The following is a 17,217-nucleotide window of genomic DNA, read 5'->3' on the forward strand; positions in this document are numbered from 1 at the left end:
TCTTGTCTGAATAAATCATTTTACAGTTCAAAAATGTTTTTGAGTCGATTCCGAGTTTCATTTTATGAAATCTTGAAATAGAAACAATATGATGGTAAGAAGGTTTATGAAATCTAAATTTCAGTCGAGATTGTCTTGAATTTATATTAAAAAATTGATTGGGCATTGGTGTTTACCCGGTGGTCGACGTTTCAAACTTCAAATTTGTTATGCAATGACGGTTTTGTAAAATTTTGTTTGAAATACCGCCACTTTATAAGAAATTTGAAATACCGGTCACCTTCGTCCACTATTTTATAACAAGTATGAAACCGTCCCCAAATGAAAATCCTATTTATAATATTCTAAATAATTATCCGAAACTGAACAACGGGACCAAGTTTAATTTCAAGTTATATGTCCTGCTGACCAGTTCCAAACCGTTAAAGACGATATTAACTACCTCAGCGATAGGTTTTTGCGCCTGACCATCTATACAAAACAAATTCTACTTGTACCAGTAACGATTGCGTGAACTCATGTTCGGATGCACAAATGAAGACTGAAGACTTATGGGAGGCCATTGAAAACCGTCGTTAAGACTGTTGATTGCTTTTGATGTGATACAGTTGTACATGTATAGTTGAAGAAGCATACTATATTTTCCAAGCAACCATAATATGTACTGAGGACAATCCTTGGCACAAATTCATAAAACCGCAAAATAAATCGAGTCCATGGCGACTTATTTCTAAAAGTCCCATTGCTAATCCTTTTATTTATTTCAAATGTTCTGTTTTTAAACCGACGCAAATTAATCAATCGTATAGAGAAACACAGCCATGAATGGGACACTTTTATTTAAGACAAAATAACAGAGAAACTAAACCTGTCTAGTTTGAAACATTTAAAAGATGCTATAAGATGCTATATGAATGCATAATATTAATAAGATTCTCCTACGTTTATCTGCTTTATTTTTAATTAAAAAAAAAAAAAAGTTTATTTTATCCCTTTCATCAATTGGTTGTATTGAATGGGACAGAGTACAACAAACTTATGTAATAGTAGTATTAATCTTATTAAATTTCGTTTCTTTTATTCATTGTAAGTATATATAATATTATTGTATATTAATCTTAAATTATATAAATCATTTTTACATCTTTGGTTAATATCACATTTCAATATGTATAACAAAGATAATCCTTTCTATAAGAAAAACTTGAAAAAAAATGAACAAAAAATATCTTAAAAATGTATGTCATGACAAGCAAAAAAAATTTAGTGTACCTTTTATGCTACATATTTCGTGTACTCATTTACCATAGATTTGACCAAATATGATTTATTTACATATTTGACATTCATGATTGTTAGAGGTTCTGGTTTTGAACGTGTATTTAAGATACACGCGTAGTTAATATATTCGTATTTTAATCTGTGTATTTCTTAATACACAGGTGCACGTGTATCGAAATGCACATATAATATACATGTATCCGTGTACTGATTTTCATCTATCGAAATATACGCTTCCACTTGTATTATTATATCCGTATTCTATTACGTGTCATTATTTATGTCTAATGTGTAAATACCATTCTTCCACGAGAAGAAGGCACAGCGTGTTCACATCCCCACTCCTGTCGCAGTTCGCTGACTCACAGGTATTGGTTGATAACGGTGACGAAGATCGGTGACAGCCAATCAGCGGACTGCAGCAAGAGTGGAGATGCAAACACGCTGTGCCTTCTTCTCGTGGAAGGACGATAGATGCCTGAATGTTTATGTTTTACGCAAATAATTTGCAGACATGAAATAACAAATTGCATTATTTGTTATCTATGAACTGGAGTATTATCATTTTCGAAGGGTAAACGGTTCCTTTTTGTCGTCATCGTATTTCGACATTGCTACTACCGCTAAATATATTTAATAAATTTCTTTATATTTTCCGATTATATTTTTTCCAGATTTTTAAAAAAATCTATGTGCCTTCAGTCACAAATGTGAAACATAAAAGTTTGTTTATCATTTTTACGTTATAAAAACGGTTTGTCAGCTTAAAGGAAAATGCAGTTCGAAAGGTTGATCCGTTTCTTACGAAAACGAAAAGGAGGCTACTCCGCGGGGTCAAGCAATAGGCAATGACACAAGTGATGGATCTAAGCGAATAACTGATTCGACGAATCGTCACTAGAGATGGCGTGAACTGCTACTTTTGAATCACTCGTGATTCGATCACGTTCATTCCCAATCATGGTGATTTTTCACAATGATTCGTGATTCTTTGTGATCGCGTTTGATTGATAGGGACCGTTCTTTTCACTTTTCACGAATTACGTCCTTAGACTGTATAGACTGTATGTATTATCTTATAATATGGTCTAAAAGCAATGTTAACATAATTTTCTTATTAGGAGAAAGAAAAGGAAAAATTAAAATTGATAAATAAATATAAGTATAAGTTTTATTTCTCGTTGTTTCAACATTCGTTTCATAAATGTTCGTAAAATTTTTCAACAAAGTAATGTATACGCAAAACTAACCGGTTTGTAAGTTTAAATTTCAACTTATTTCTGTATAATATGAATATATACATATAAAAGGTTTTCATATAAATGAACATAAGAATTTTTATTACTGATGATTTTATACTTTTTCTTATTTTTAAAGCGAGTGTTCTACACCTAAGCAATACTTCATTTTCGTGGCAACAAACTTATCAATTATTTAAATAATCATACATAACAAAATATCCGCGAATTCAAACAAAATTATGCGGAATTCCGCATTTCAAGAATTTGTCGCGGTATTTATTCAGAATAGGAGAAACTTGACCGATTTCGATGATTTTCATATTATGTTATAGAACTCGACATATTAAACAAGTATTTGACAAATTCCTATTGATACTACTGCGTTGAATTTGGCTTACATGTCCTTCCACGAGAAGAAGGCACGGAAAGGGTCAACATAATAAATACACTTGTCTCAATTATAACGATTTATTATATTTAACTTTCTATGCTACGTACAGTACTCTACACGCAACATGCGTTCCATATTTACTCAAACCTAACCTCAAACATGCATACACCTATCCTTCGAACTCTGTTCTCAAAAGTATCGAACGTCATAGGCCTTTTCCTAAGAATCTTGTCATCGCGGTTTAGGTTCGATAGCAGCTCAAGTGGCGATACGCCGGTGCGTCTGCGATTCCAAGTATCGCGTATGTTGTGATTTCGGCGTGACGTCAGGGAGCCCGACGCTTTGTTGCCGGCCGCCAAAGGACCACGTGCACGAGAAGGCTTCGTCGAATATGATAAAGACTTTGAGGAATGCAGTCGTTTTTTTTAACATACTATTTTAAAAAATACTCAACGAAACAAATTTTTGACAGATAAACTTGTAGATACTTTTGATGTCTCTCTAATCTGAAACAATGCGATATACAGGATAAATCTCATAGTATGAGGACTTAAAATAACTCATGTATTATTATTGTACAAAAAAATGTTTCAGATAAATGTTGCATGGTTTCTAGGGGACACATAGTCATTTTGTTTTTTTTATCAAGATTACTTTCAGTTTTTTAGATAGAATGGTTAACAGTTCTTCCCCACATTTAGATAAAGCATTAAATTCTACGTAACAGGTATTATATTAAATAAGGTCTGAAACAAGTAATTACCGAGATACTAGAGATAAACGATTATTATGTCGTATTTGTCACTATTACTGAACAACTCAAAAGTAAAACCTTTCTCGTGTAGGTCTTTTCCTTTACTAAGCTTATTCTTAGTTGGTCGATGATACCTAGCATTTAATAAGAACTGTGTTTACCAATATGAGCGACAGCCATAAACAAAGTTGCTTCACTATGTTGTGCTAACAGTCATGTTGATCAACGTGAAATTTCCTAATACGAGATAATTTATTTTGACTAGTATCTTAGTAACTATTTTTCTCAAACTCTAGTATAATACTTTTTTTTATGTAGAATTGAATATTTTATTTAAATTCAAATTTCACGCGAATAGAAGAGAATTTTTATACATATGGAAAGACCTTGCTGTACCACCTTCTGGCAAGACGATTGCGATTACCATCACGAATGCTATAAATTAAGTTATAGTATTTAAGTATTGAATATTTCCATTCTCAAGGCAACGATTCAAACAAATGTCGAGGATATGGCAATAAAGTTAAAAATATTCTTATAAATAAAATAAAAATTTTTCAAAATATTAAAACATCTTTAAATAATTTTTTACAATTCAAAAAATACAGAACTCACCAAAATAAAATTAAACCCCATTAACTGTAAAAAGTTGTGACCGTCACACGAAACTTCGAAAAATCAACCATTCTGAAATGAGTAACTTTTGAAATAAAAAAGAAATTACATACTTTTCACCGAACCTCCCTAACCAACCACAAATTTGACACAATTCAAAATTCCCCAGTAATTAAAACCTCGAGACAAGAATAAAATCCATTAAAACTCCATAAACCGTCTACAATTTTACAAAATGAAGATTCAATTACGACAGAATGCAAGTACAGGTACCAGTTACAGCAAACAAACTCCAAACTACTATCAGGACGACGAAACATATGTGTATACCGAGATCACAGAATATTTAATCTCCCAGAAACCAAAATTTCGAATCTTGTCCACTTCAAACCTCGAAATCTCGTCATTACCATTACGTAGGAGTCTCTTTGCTCACGTACCACCCTTTATAACCTTCCAGAGGAAAGAAGCCTCACAACAACTTCCCCCAGAAATCACAAGACATCTTTTTTGGTTGGTTTCCAAAAATTCGTTGGAGTTAATTTTCTCCGTCGTAAAAAAATCCGGATTTTCCCCGACAAAGAAGCTCAATTCTAATTGGTGCGGGACCTGGTGGAAGGAAACCCTTGTACAACACACAAAACCGTTCTCAAAAGTCAACCATTTCCCCAGTGGCAGCCATTTTGGTAACAAAATCCAACTTTGGAAACGTATTAAAAAAATGCAAAGAAAACACGGTTTTAAAAATTTCGATTTCATGCCTCTGTCTTTCGTCTTGCCAAAGGAATTGGATTCTTTGAGACAATATACAAGACAAAATGGCGGATGTTGGATACTAAAGCCTCCAAACTCTTGCGCGGGCGAGGGAATATCCATAATCAGTGATTTAAAAAAAATTCCAAAAAAACCTTTAATTTGTCAATTTTACATTTCTATACCTAAATTAATTAATGGCGTCAAATTCGACATTCGATTGTACGTTTTGGTGACCAGTATCGATCCTTTAAGGATTTACCTTTATGAAAATGGCCTCGTCAGGTTTGCAACTGTCAAATATTTAAACAATCCAACGACATTCCAAAACAGATTTATGCACTTGACGAATACAAGCGTGAATAAAAATAGCCCAAATTTCATAAAAAACGTTAATTTGAACGAAAACAAGGGGAGTATGTGGTCCATGACTTATCTGTGGAAGTATTTGGGGTCTGAGTGTGACGTGGACACTGTATGGATCTGGGATAGGATCAAGGAAATTGCGGTTAAAACTGTGATTAGTATGGAATCAATTCTGGTGAAAAATTTGAAGAATTGGAATTCGTATAATTTTTATCAACTTTTGGGATTCGATGTTATTTTGGATGGGGAATTTCGACCATGGTTGTTGGAGGTTAATGTGTTTCCCTCGATGGAGACCGATACAACACTGTGTGGGATTGTAAAAGGGCAGTTGGTGGAGGATTTTTTAAATTTGGTCGGATATCACGTGCCTGATCTTTTAAGTGAAGAGGAATTAAGGGTTTTAAATGGGATTTATGAAGAAAAGAATATTTGTTTTCAGGGGCAAATTTATTCCTGGGGGCTTACGTGGGAGGATGGGAAGAAACAATACAAATTTAGAAAGATGGCCATTAGAGAATTATATTTAAAGGAGATTTTGAAGAGGCTGACGCCAGCTGATGCTAAAGTTTTGATTCGACACGAAGATGAATTAACAAGGACCGGGAGATTTGAAATAATATTTCCTACGAAAGATAGTTTTAGGTATTTCGAGTTTTTTGAAGAGGTTAGGTATTATAATTTGTTATTGGATGCTTGGGAAAATGAATACGGCGAAGAGAGAAAGAGAGGAATTGAAAGATTGAAGAAACTTTGTAAAAGAAAATATCATTTGCCTTAAAAGATTGAATACGACGTGAAGTTTTCGAGTCGGTTGTGAATTTTTTGGAATAGTTGATGAATTGTAATTTTCAGATTCGTAGAATTGAGATTTAATAATAAGTTACAAATCTCAATTCAAACACTGTTTAATACTCAAGAATATATGTACATAATAAAATATTGTAAAACGTGTATATTATAATAAATTAGAATACATATTTTTTGAAATATTGGGGAGTTGATTTGAAATTTTTGAATTTAATTGTTAACAACTTTTTAACGAAGCTTCCATCAACAAATTTGTATTTTTGATTTTCGTTTTATTTTGGCATCTAGAATCACTCATGTAAATCTTTCTCAGGGGTGGCCGAACACCCTGTATAGCAACCGAGGTGTGGGTCGAGCGCTTGTGAGAGCACGACCCCTCTGTTGGCGAGCATGGAAGGCGACGCCACAATTATTTTCAGGATTATTTATTTTAGCCAATTTGAAATAAAGAAATAACGAGATAACTCATTATTCGAAATCGCTTTATCTCAATCTTTTTAATATTTATACGATATAATAAATTCGTGAAAATTACGATTATGTGATTGCGATTATTATGATCATTTAAAGAACGAAGAATTTGAAAAATTGATTAAAAACACTATTTAATAATTCAGAGTGAGCATTTTATTGTAAATATTGGAGACTATTGTTAAAAATCGTACATCATAATGATTCTACGACCGTAACTAAATAATCTACCCTCTGAACGGTGCATTTTGGTTCCAACCACGTTTACTCTTGAAAAAATTTAAATTGAAATATTCAATGCACGACTAGGCGACTCGATCCAAACTATTTTCTAACTCCTCCTCGATTTTGATTCGACCTTGGAACAAAGGTAGAGAATTACTATAGCAAGTGATCGAATTGCAGTGTTATCGTCCGGTTGCATTATCTCTGGGATATCAAGACACTTGACGCTAGTAATCTTAGATTATCTGTATCGCATTTTATTGTATCGACGAACCAAGTCGACGATGGCTGACGGTGGCCTCTGTCGGGCAGCAAAGACAAGGGAAAGAAACATAAGAGCGAAGGTTAAAAAACCGGAAACAAACAAAAGACAACGGACTGTCGAAGCCACCATATTTTCCTGGCTGCGTTTCACGGGCGTCCACTAAAGTCGAGGTACTTTTTCCAGTCAACATAATCGTTTTTACTCTACTAATCCTGCGCGAGAATAATCGTGATTGGGAAATCAAGGCTGGTGCTATACTCCTTCGAAGATTTTGGCCCGTAAGTTTTTCCATCATTTCGGCCTTCCTTCGCGTGGAACTCCCAATTTTTTCAATGTCTTTTCAATTTTTTTACAATTAAATTTTCAATCTTGGTTTTACAAAATTTTCAATGGTATTCCAACTGTGAGACAATTTCCAGAAATTGGATATTTTTCAGTGACCTTGGGAGGGGTCCAGCTGTCTCCTTTTCTTCCCATTTTTTCCACGTTTAACCAAACCATGGGAAGCTATCTGAGAAAATGTCATTAATTTTTCAATAAGAAATGTCATTAATTCATAGACAAACTCTATTAATACCATTATTTTTAGCTAATTTTCTAATAGACACGTGGGGATTTATTATAGTTGCTGCTAAAATGTTGATAGAATTGTTACGGCGTGTTCTTTTCTGCTTTAATTTTTTGAAACAGTTACTTTGTCGACGACGCCATTTTTTATAAAATTTAAAAAGCAATAATACTGAAATAATTTGATAAATATTCGCCAATTAATTTATCTAGAATTATAAAGAAAGGCGTAAGCAGATTGTAAAATAGAAACGTTATTAATAAAATAGGAACTACGATACCAGGAAAAGAGAAACCGCTATATGAATTATCACATATTTATCGTAAACGCAGAAGTTTTAATTAGTATTGTCAGCGAGTGATAAAATTACCAACTATGATAAGAAAAATAGTATAAAAAAAAAAGAACCTAATTGTTCTAAACAATGTTTTCCTAATCTAAACTTCGGGAAAAATTATATTTTTCAAATTATAATAGTGGAAATTTTTTTGTTTTATTCTAAAATAGGGAAAAACTTGTTTTATCAAATAATAAAAATTGTTGGTAAATATAGTAAATATATAGTTGATAAATTCGAGACGAGGAAATTATGGCAAACGGAATGACCCATTTGATTTATCAGCGTATAGCGCTCTAAACAAGAATAAACAATGATAAAATAGGGAACAACTTGTTTTATCAAATAATAAAAATTGTTGGTAAATATAATAAATATATAGTTGATAAATTCGAGACGAGGAAATTATGGCAAACGGAATGACCCATTTGATTTATCAGCGTATAGCACTCTAAACAAGAATAAACAATGATAAGGAAAGAGATAAGGTTCGCAGCTAATTTATATCGCCATCGACGGCAATTTTCCAGAGTGCAACGTGCAAAATGGAAGTTTATGCGGATGCGCCATAAAAGTTGCCATAAATAAAAACGATCTAATGCAGTTTAGAAACCGGTTTTCTAACGAGCTGATTCGAGGAAATTTCTTGGGAATAATTAATTATTAATTTTCTTCTTTTGCATCTACGAATAAATTTTCTATATTTTCCTATTCGATACTGGGTATTTATTTTATTTTTAAATTAATAATATCAATACTTGGCCATCGATTACAATATCAACTACAAATTATTTTTCCCATTCGGTGCTTTAATACTTCAATATAATTATTCCTAAATGTTTTTAATAATAACTAAGGTTAAGTTTTTTAATCAACGTCATTAAGGATATTCTAAAATAATAAATATACTCCTAAAATATAGGAAAAGTTTATAACAACAATAATATCAATAACCAGTAATTGGTACGTCATTCGTTCAAACGAAACATTAAACTTAAAATCTTTCATAAAAATCCTTACATAAATCAAACCCGAGTATTTATGAATTTTCTTAATCAATAAACATTAATTCTACTATAAAATAATAGGTATTTCATTAAAGTATCGACTGGAAGATGAATTAACAATTAATCGATGGTCAACTATTGGAAAATATTCGTTTCTATAACCAAAAAAATTTTTTAAGACATTCATTGTAGTATCGAATGGTAGAAAATGAAATAATAATTAATAACATCGATCTCCACTTCTCGATATATGTAGTATTCATTCCTACGACAAAATCTTTGATGCTAAATTAAACCCTAAGGTAAACGTCTTAATCGACATCATTAAGAACATTTTAAAATAATAAATACACTCTTAAAATACCTCAAAAATCATCTAAAAACAATAATTAATAACCAATATCAACAATCCACTAATCACTTTTGGTTCACCTTACTTTGTTTCCTCAAACGTAGACCCTTGACTGTCATCGTCCCTTCTACTAACCATTCCCCACCATTCACATGACCTTAACCCTCAACCGCGCACGCGCTGCATCCCACGTGACCTCTAACCTCGAAACGCGCATGCGCAGCTCCTCTTAGCGGGCAGTCTACTGCCAATCTCACACGTGTGTTCAAATGAATCGTGTTCCAGCAGTTTCCAAGTATCCTTCAACCTTCCATCCTCTATTTCCCCAATTCTACCAACAATTCAGTGAAAAATAAACTCTAGATCCACGGATATCTGTAAGTAATCTTCATAAAACAATAATTAATAACCTAATTATGAGAAATTAGGCTTGAAAAACCACGTGGGATGATCTGATTTGCATACGTGACACGGTTCGATCTGTCGCTTCTTATTGGTCGATTTACCTCACATAATTACAGATAATTGGTAGATTAGGTTTATTATTTGTCCTTGTTGATCCGATAAATGAGAAATTTACGTTTTTTGAGATTTGGTATTGTTTTTCGTGTGTTTAATGTTGTTTAATTTGGTTTATATACGTTGTGAATTTGATTTTTATTTTATTAAGTTTTTATAATGTTGGGAACTGTGTGTGAATAATTGTGTGGGTAATTGTGGTGAGATAGGCGATATTATTAGATACGGCTTGCAGACGTTTCTTTGTTTGAAGATTGTTTTGTATTGAATTCAAGGCCGACCTTGCTGCGGCGCAAACGTAATCTCTACCGGGCGTACCGAAATATCTTGCCCTTGAACAAAAAGTTCGTTACAAATATTGGGCTGAATGTTTTGGGTTTAGAAGTTTGGAATTTATGTATATTATAATCGTTTCTAGAATATTTAAATTCGATGCTTTGGAATTTACGGGATTGTAATCGTTTATAGAATTGTTTAATAAAATATTTATATTTAAATTCTTCGATATTTACGCCAATATAATCCTGTATAAAATTATGTGGCACGTTTACATTTAAAATTATAGAACAATCATAATCGTTTATAGAATGTTTAAATTCGATGCTTTGAAATTCATGCGATCTTAATCGTTTATTAAATTTAAAGTTGTTTTGGAATATTTAAATTCGAAACATGGAATTCACGCGATAATTCGTAAGATATTCAGTACAATATTTAGATTCGACCACAATTGTTCATAGAATATTTACATTCGAAGTTTCAGAATTTACGCAATCAAGATCACTCGATGGAATATTTATATTAAGACTCTTTGACATTTATACGACCATAATCGTTTATAGAATTATTTGGAATATTTAGATTACAAGTTTCGGAATTTATGGAACTATAATCGCTCTTTCAATCATTCGATACTTATATTTAGATTCTTTGGAATTGACGCGACTACAATCGTTTATAGAATATTTACATTTGAATTTTTTGAATTTACGTGACCATAATTATTTCGTTAATTTAATTTCAAAATTGTTGGTTATAATAATTTTATTTAATTTATGAAAAATTTGTGGAATGTTTGCTTTAGGAACTTGGATAATTGTAATCGTTTATAACAGCGGTTCTTAACGTTTTGTCTACCACGAACCCTCTTAAAAAAATTTTTTGTGTTTGCGGACCATTACAAATTTAACGCGAACCATACGTTGAGAAACGCTGATTTATAGAATGATTGGCTTAGTATATTTACATTGAGATTCGAAACTTCGGAATTTACGTGACCATAATCGATCATAGTTACATTGTAAATTGTGTTACATTTAAATTCAAAACTTCGAAATTTAGGTTACTATAATGGATTACAGAATAATCATTCGTAAAAATAGATTTGAAGATTTGAAATTTATGTGACTACAGCCATGTATAGATTCATTTCGAATATTTAGATTCGAAGTTTTGGAATTTACACAACGATAATTGATCGTAGAATCATTTGATAGAGTATTTATATTTAAATTTTTTGGAATGTACGACTACCAACGTTTATAAAATGTACAGGGTGTTCGGCCACCCCTGGGAAAAACTTTAATGGGAGATTCTAGAGGCCAAAATAAGACGAAAATCAAGAATACCAATTTGTTGATGGAGGCTTCGTTAAAAAGTTATTAACAAATTAAATTAAAAAATTTCAAATCGTTCTGGAAAAATTATTTTCGTTTGGGGGGTCAATTACAATCATTTTTGGTCATTACACATACCCCCGAAATCCTAGGCACTTTCGAGAAAAAAAATTCCTTACCGAAAATCTAATTAGGTGCCTAAATTTTTCGACAAAAAAAATTTCAAATCGTTTTTGAAAAATTATTTCCGGTTGCGAGAGTCAATTACAATTACTTTTGGTGAATAGACATACCCCCGAAATCCTAACCACTTTCTAGAAAAAAATTCGAGGTGTGAAATTTGACGACGAAAAAAAATTTTCAAATCGTTCTGGTAAAATTATTTTCGGTTGCGGGGGTCAATTACAATCATTTTTGGTGAGTAGACATAACCCCGAAATCCTGCGCATTTTCGAGAAAAAAATTCAGTACGGGTGGAACTTTAAACATTAATAACTTTTTAACGAAGCCTCCATCAACAAATTGGTTTTCTTGATTTTTGTCGTATTCTGGCCTGTGGAATGCCCCATTAAAATTTTTCCCAGGTGTGGCCGAACACCCTGTATAGATTAAACATTTTTTAATTTATGCGATCGTAATCGTCAATATTAATTATCCCGAAATAAACAAAACTTCCTCGCTAAAAATATTCGCCTTATTATTTCCAGATTTCAACCATCTAAAATGGTGTCTTCAACGGTGACAGAGGTTGCACAAGCCCCAAAACCCAAACCCTCCTTTCCTCTAACTCCAGGTGACTACCAACTAGTAGGTTGGGATATGGACACAACCGGCAAAAAAGTAATAGATGAAATCTGTCAGATAGCCGGCTACACGCCTAATTCATCCTATTCCCGATACGTAATGCCGTACAAGAACCTAAATCCACCAGCTATGAAAAGACACAACATGAAAGTCGTAACTATCGGGAAATTTCGAGTTTTGAAGGACATGAAAACCAACAAGGTCATTAACAAATTAATTCCAACTAAAATTAAATATTTCCAATACTAAATTATGGTTAATTTTCAGGTTTTGAAGACGAAAAGCGAGATTTCCTCTTTGACAGAATTTTTAAACTGGCTGGAATCAATTAAAAATGACGAAAAAAATGGAATTATTTTAATTTATCACGAACCGAGGAAAGTTATTCCGGCAATGCTGATAGAATCCTTGAAAAAATATAATCTTCTGGAAAGATTTAAACACACCGTAAAAGGATTCGTCAATGGATTCAATGTTGCCAAAATAAAATGCGAAAATTCGATTAGAGCATTTTCTTTGAGGACTTTGTCTCGTGTTTTACTGAATCAAGTAAGAACTTTCAATTTTAACTATAATGTGCTAGTCAGTGCGAAATATTTCTTGTCCAAGGAAATTGCAAACTTTATTTTTCCCGGGAAAATTAACTTTTATTAAGATTTTCAATGTAATTTCTTCGTTTTCAATTCGTGTTTTGAATTTGAAATTACTTGGAAAATTGAAAAACTTTTAAATGAAAATAATATCGTGGAATATTTGTGAAACCCCGTTAAAATTGTTTATTAAATTAGTATGAAGTCCATTTATCAATTTAATACAAAATAAGTTAAATTTCAATTTTTTGGATTAATTTCATAATTATTTTAAATGCTTCTTTAATCGACAAAACTGCAAACTTTATAATTTGACATCTAGAAAATTTATTTTTAATAATATTTCTATTTAAATATAAAAAATTTTCCAATTTAAGAGTGAAAATTTTCTTCGAGAAACTATATATTTGCAAGGAAAGTTAATTTATTTGGGGATTGTTTAAAAGGAAAAGGAACTAGATAATGCAAAAGACAGAGCCTGTTTGGCTTTGGAAATAATTCATCATTTAAATTCTTTGGAAACTGTGACTGGAAGCGACGGAAACGGAAGTGGCGATGGTGGCGACAGTGGCACAAAAAGTACTATAATAGAATTTATTAGTGAATTTGTTCAACCAGTAGAAATCGAAGAACAAGAATATGCAGGTAAATAAATTATATTATTATTAATTAAATGATTTAAAAATGAAATGTACAATATTTTGAGATTCGTTTAGTCCTTGTATAATTTTTCTATAACATTAATACAATTTTTTTTTATTCTAAAATAATATTTAAAGATTGGTAATTTTAAATATGTTGGATTTGTTTTAGAATTGAAAATAGTATTTGAAAGGCAGAATAATTTGAGGCCCATTTTCGGAGTCCTATTTCGATTAAATCGACGGGAACGTCAACATGCTAGTCCTTTAAGAAGACTACTGGCCGAAGCAGGAATTGAATATTCCCAATTGCAAGTTAGTATAATTTATAATAAGTAATAATTCTCTTCTATTGATATTTAATCGCAATCTTTACAGAAATTAAATTAAAGAAAAGGTTTAGAGCAGTGGTATCAAACACACGGCCCGTCAGATCTTAAAATGCGGCCCTCGGCCAGAAGCTTAAAATTGATTTTATTGAAACTTTTATATTCGGTAATTCATACATATGCAAATAATTATTTTCTCTTTTAAAGACTAATAACACTTTGTACAGAGCGAGATTAACAAGTGAGCATTTAACATCTGTATTAATTAATTTCTGTCAAAAGATACCAAGTTATTAGTAAATGAAAAATATTAATTTTCCTACTTTCTCTAATTTCTAACCTTGTTATGACATTTGATAGTAATACCTATAACCAATGTATTTTTTCATGCATAACTTCATAGTTTGTGTAAATGTAAACAGAAAGAAAAAAGAAGTAAAATTTAAATGAAATTTAAATAAATTTGTTTAAAAATGAATAACAAATTTTAAGAGACCTTTTTTTGACTGAGACTAACAGATTCCCCGAAACTGTATTTGTTGGCTCGTGTTCACATACGAGTTTCACACGACTATTTTAGAGGATAGTAAAATATTAAATTAGTACTTTTTTTAATATAATGAGAAATTCTTATAATATTTTATTGTGATCAGAAATTTACATATGTATTTGTCTTCGCAATTATTTAACTGCAAGCTCTACAGAAATTAAATCGAAGAAGAGATTTGGATACTAGGATACTAAATTAGTATTTTCTTTTTTTAATGTGATTGAACATTGGTTGCAGAAAATTTGTCTAGGTGTGGGGCTTTAGGAGAATTTATTTAGAATTTTATACTACTAATTGTAAATTTTCTAACAGACAATATTTGCAAAAAATGTTATATTTTGTGTATTAGTTGATAAAATAATGATTGGAAATCCAATATAAAATATTCGGAGGTATATGTAGGTCTTATATAATTTTTCTACAATTTAATACAAAATTTTTTCTTGTAAAATAATATGTAGAAAATCTTTGTCTCTTGCCTTTTGAAATTTAAGTAAATAATGATGTACCGCATCATCAATTCATTTCTTTCCATCAAAATCATTTAATTTATGCACTTTCACAATTAATCAATATTTTTAAAATTTAATATAAAACTGCAAATTAAAAAACTTTGTTAACAAAAAACAATTGTTCATTTCATAAAATAATACTTTTAATGCCATTAAACTCTGCGGATTTCCAAAAATAAACTATTAATTCACTAAAAAATGATAAATAACTAATTAAAATGGTTTACCCATAATCTTTAATTTTGAAAGAATGCGGAAATAAATTATTTTAAATTAGTACAAAACAATTTATTATTAATAATTCATCGCCAATAGTATCTGAACAATACGTACCCCAAAAAATTCTAATTTTATATACCATAAATTAAAAAATGTTCTTAATAAGATTGAATTATTGTAAAATATATAAAGATTGAAATGTTACAAACTATAAAAACAATCTTAGAAACCTTAATTCTCATTATATGTATATGGAGATGCTTCAAATCAATTTCATTTCACCAAAATCCTTCAATTATTTATTAATAACGTTGAAAAAACTTAACCTATCAATTTGTTTATCCACAATCTTCAGTTTTGAAAAGAAATTTCAATTTTTATTGCTATAAATTACAAACCCTCAATAAAAACATTTTTTTCTTATTAAATTTTGCAAACCCTCAAAAATAAATTATTAAATTGCTGAAAACGTTATTAAATACTAAATAAAAATTATTAATTTCTAGGAAGCTTGGATCAATGGAAAGAGAGAAGGCCTAGAAAAATTGCTCAAAGAGAAACTAATAACAGAAGATAAGAAAATGGAGGATTTGCTTATAGTACTTGAAGGTCACTTTGATTCCGACAAAAAACCAAGGTCAAGTTTATCCCAAGATTCGAATAATTCGAGAATTATTGACGACAAGGAAAACAATAACAATTACGATTCTGACCAAGAAAGTCGAGATTCTACTTTAAAAAGAAAAGCAGAGGCCAAAATTAGTGCAATGATAGCCGAAAAATGATGTGATTAATCCCTCCAGTACCTTTTAATTAATTAGATCCAAACTAATTAAACAAAGAAAAGTCATTCCGTTTATTTTTACAATGAAAAGTGTTATTTGTTGCAAGTATTCTAAGTTTTATTTTTGTTTTGTTTTAAGTATAGAGTTTATTTAACAAATGTACAAATAACACGTTAATTATTTTTATAACAATAAGTTTAATTAATTATGCAAAATATTATTTTTTTTTTTGCCTAATATAATAGGTTATTCCTTTCTTTTTTGTAATGAAAAATGTATATTTTTTACGAAATTTCACTTAAATAATTGAATAAAAACTTGAAAATTAAAATGTGTTTGGTCTCCATTTTTTATGGAAGATTTTGTGTTTTCGCTTTTATTTTTGTTGAAGATTATAGGTTTTGCATGTATTTAGTCTCTATTTTTTATAGAAAATCGTGGTAATTATATGGTTTTATGTTTTGTATTTGTTAGAAATTTTTTTTGCAAATGTTATAATTGATTAATTAGGAAAATTAGTTTATAATAGGAAAAAAATTGAGAGTTTCTGGTAATTTGTTAACTGATTTCATATGTGAATGTCTATGCAGTGGACCGTTGTTTCCGCTTATGGCTTTTCATAGAGCGTGCCGAACGACGCGAACCGTAAAGAGTATACATAGTGCGTAGCATAAGCGATAACTGAGTTTGAGAAAAATTTGAGGATGGATTATACGGGATTAAGCAAATTTTTTAGTGATTCACGGAGTTTTCTTTAAAAGGGAATTTTTTTACTTCTTTTTCAGCGGTATAAATCGTTGAAATTTGTTATTTAGTATAAGTTTTATACTGAAATTATTATAGTTTGACGAGGAAGAAAATTTTAATGTATTAGGTACAATTTTATTTCGTAAATATTATTAAGCATGATTTAACCTCAGAATACAGAAATAGTGAGGTTAGAAAGTTCCGACGATTAAATGAATTTTTAGAATAAACTGGTATTTTTAAATCTCAGAAACAGGATTTGTTCAGTTTATGCTTGTTTCGTAAAGACGTATGGTTTCTAGTTCTCGAACTACCTATAAAAATTGTAGATTCTACAAAATTGCGATTTTTTTCAATTTATTTACAAAATTTCTGTGGCAAAATGGTTTTCTCATTCCTAAACTAGGAATTAAAACACAAAAGCGTCGTTCATTGATTTCTTTCTATAGAAATTTCTATTTAAAAATTA

At 30.7% G+C, this 17,217-nt stretch overlaps 2 protein-coding genes across 4 annotated transcripts; both read left to right on the forward strand.

Annotated features, from left to right (window-relative positions):
• The first annotated feature begins 4,323 nt into the window (after positions 1-4,323).
• Positions 4,324-6,234, forward strand: LOC122403798 (tubulin polyglutamylase TTLL4-like). The gene has a single exon (XM_043407534.1). It carries the CDS (start codon positions 4,518-4,520, stop codon positions 6,180-6,182), a length of 1,665 nt encoding a protein of 554 aa, XP_043263469.1. The 5' UTR covers positions 4,324-4,517; the 3' UTR covers positions 6,183-6,234.
• Positions 6,235-7,171: 937 nt separating this feature from the next.
• LOC122403797 (maternal protein exuperantia) lies at positions 7,172-16,082 on the forward strand. 3 transcript variants are annotated; one of them, XM_043407532.1, is made up of 6 exons: positions 7,172-7,342; positions 12,279-12,576; positions 12,643-12,924; positions 13,412-13,610; positions 13,779-13,921; positions 15,723-16,082. In XM_043407532.1, exons 2-6 carry the CDS (start codon positions 12,295-12,297, stop codon positions 15,999-16,001), a joined length of 1,185 nt encoding a protein of 394 aa, XP_043263467.1. In that variant the 5' UTR covers positions 7,172-7,342; positions 12,279-12,294; the 3' UTR covers positions 16,002-16,082. The 3 variants fall into 3 exon arrangements, with proteins under 3 accessions (XP_043263467.1, XP_043263468.1, XP_043263466.1); XM_043407533.1 differs by having other exon boundaries at positions 7,330-7,450; XM_043407531.1 differs by lacking the exon at positions 7,172-7,342 and adding an exon at positions 9,657-9,813 and having other exon boundaries at positions 15,723-16,081.
• The last annotated feature ends 1,135 nt before the right edge of the window (positions 16,083-17,217 follow it).

Source organism: Colletes gigas, unplaced genomic scaffold (assembly GCF_013123115.1).
Source record: "Colletes gigas isolate AHSC1104 unplaced genomic scaffold, ASM1312311v1 Colletes_gigas_Sc00075, whole genome shotgun sequence".
Lineage (NCBI taxonomy): Eukaryota > Metazoa > Arthropoda > Insecta > Hymenoptera > Colletidae > Colletes > Colletes gigas.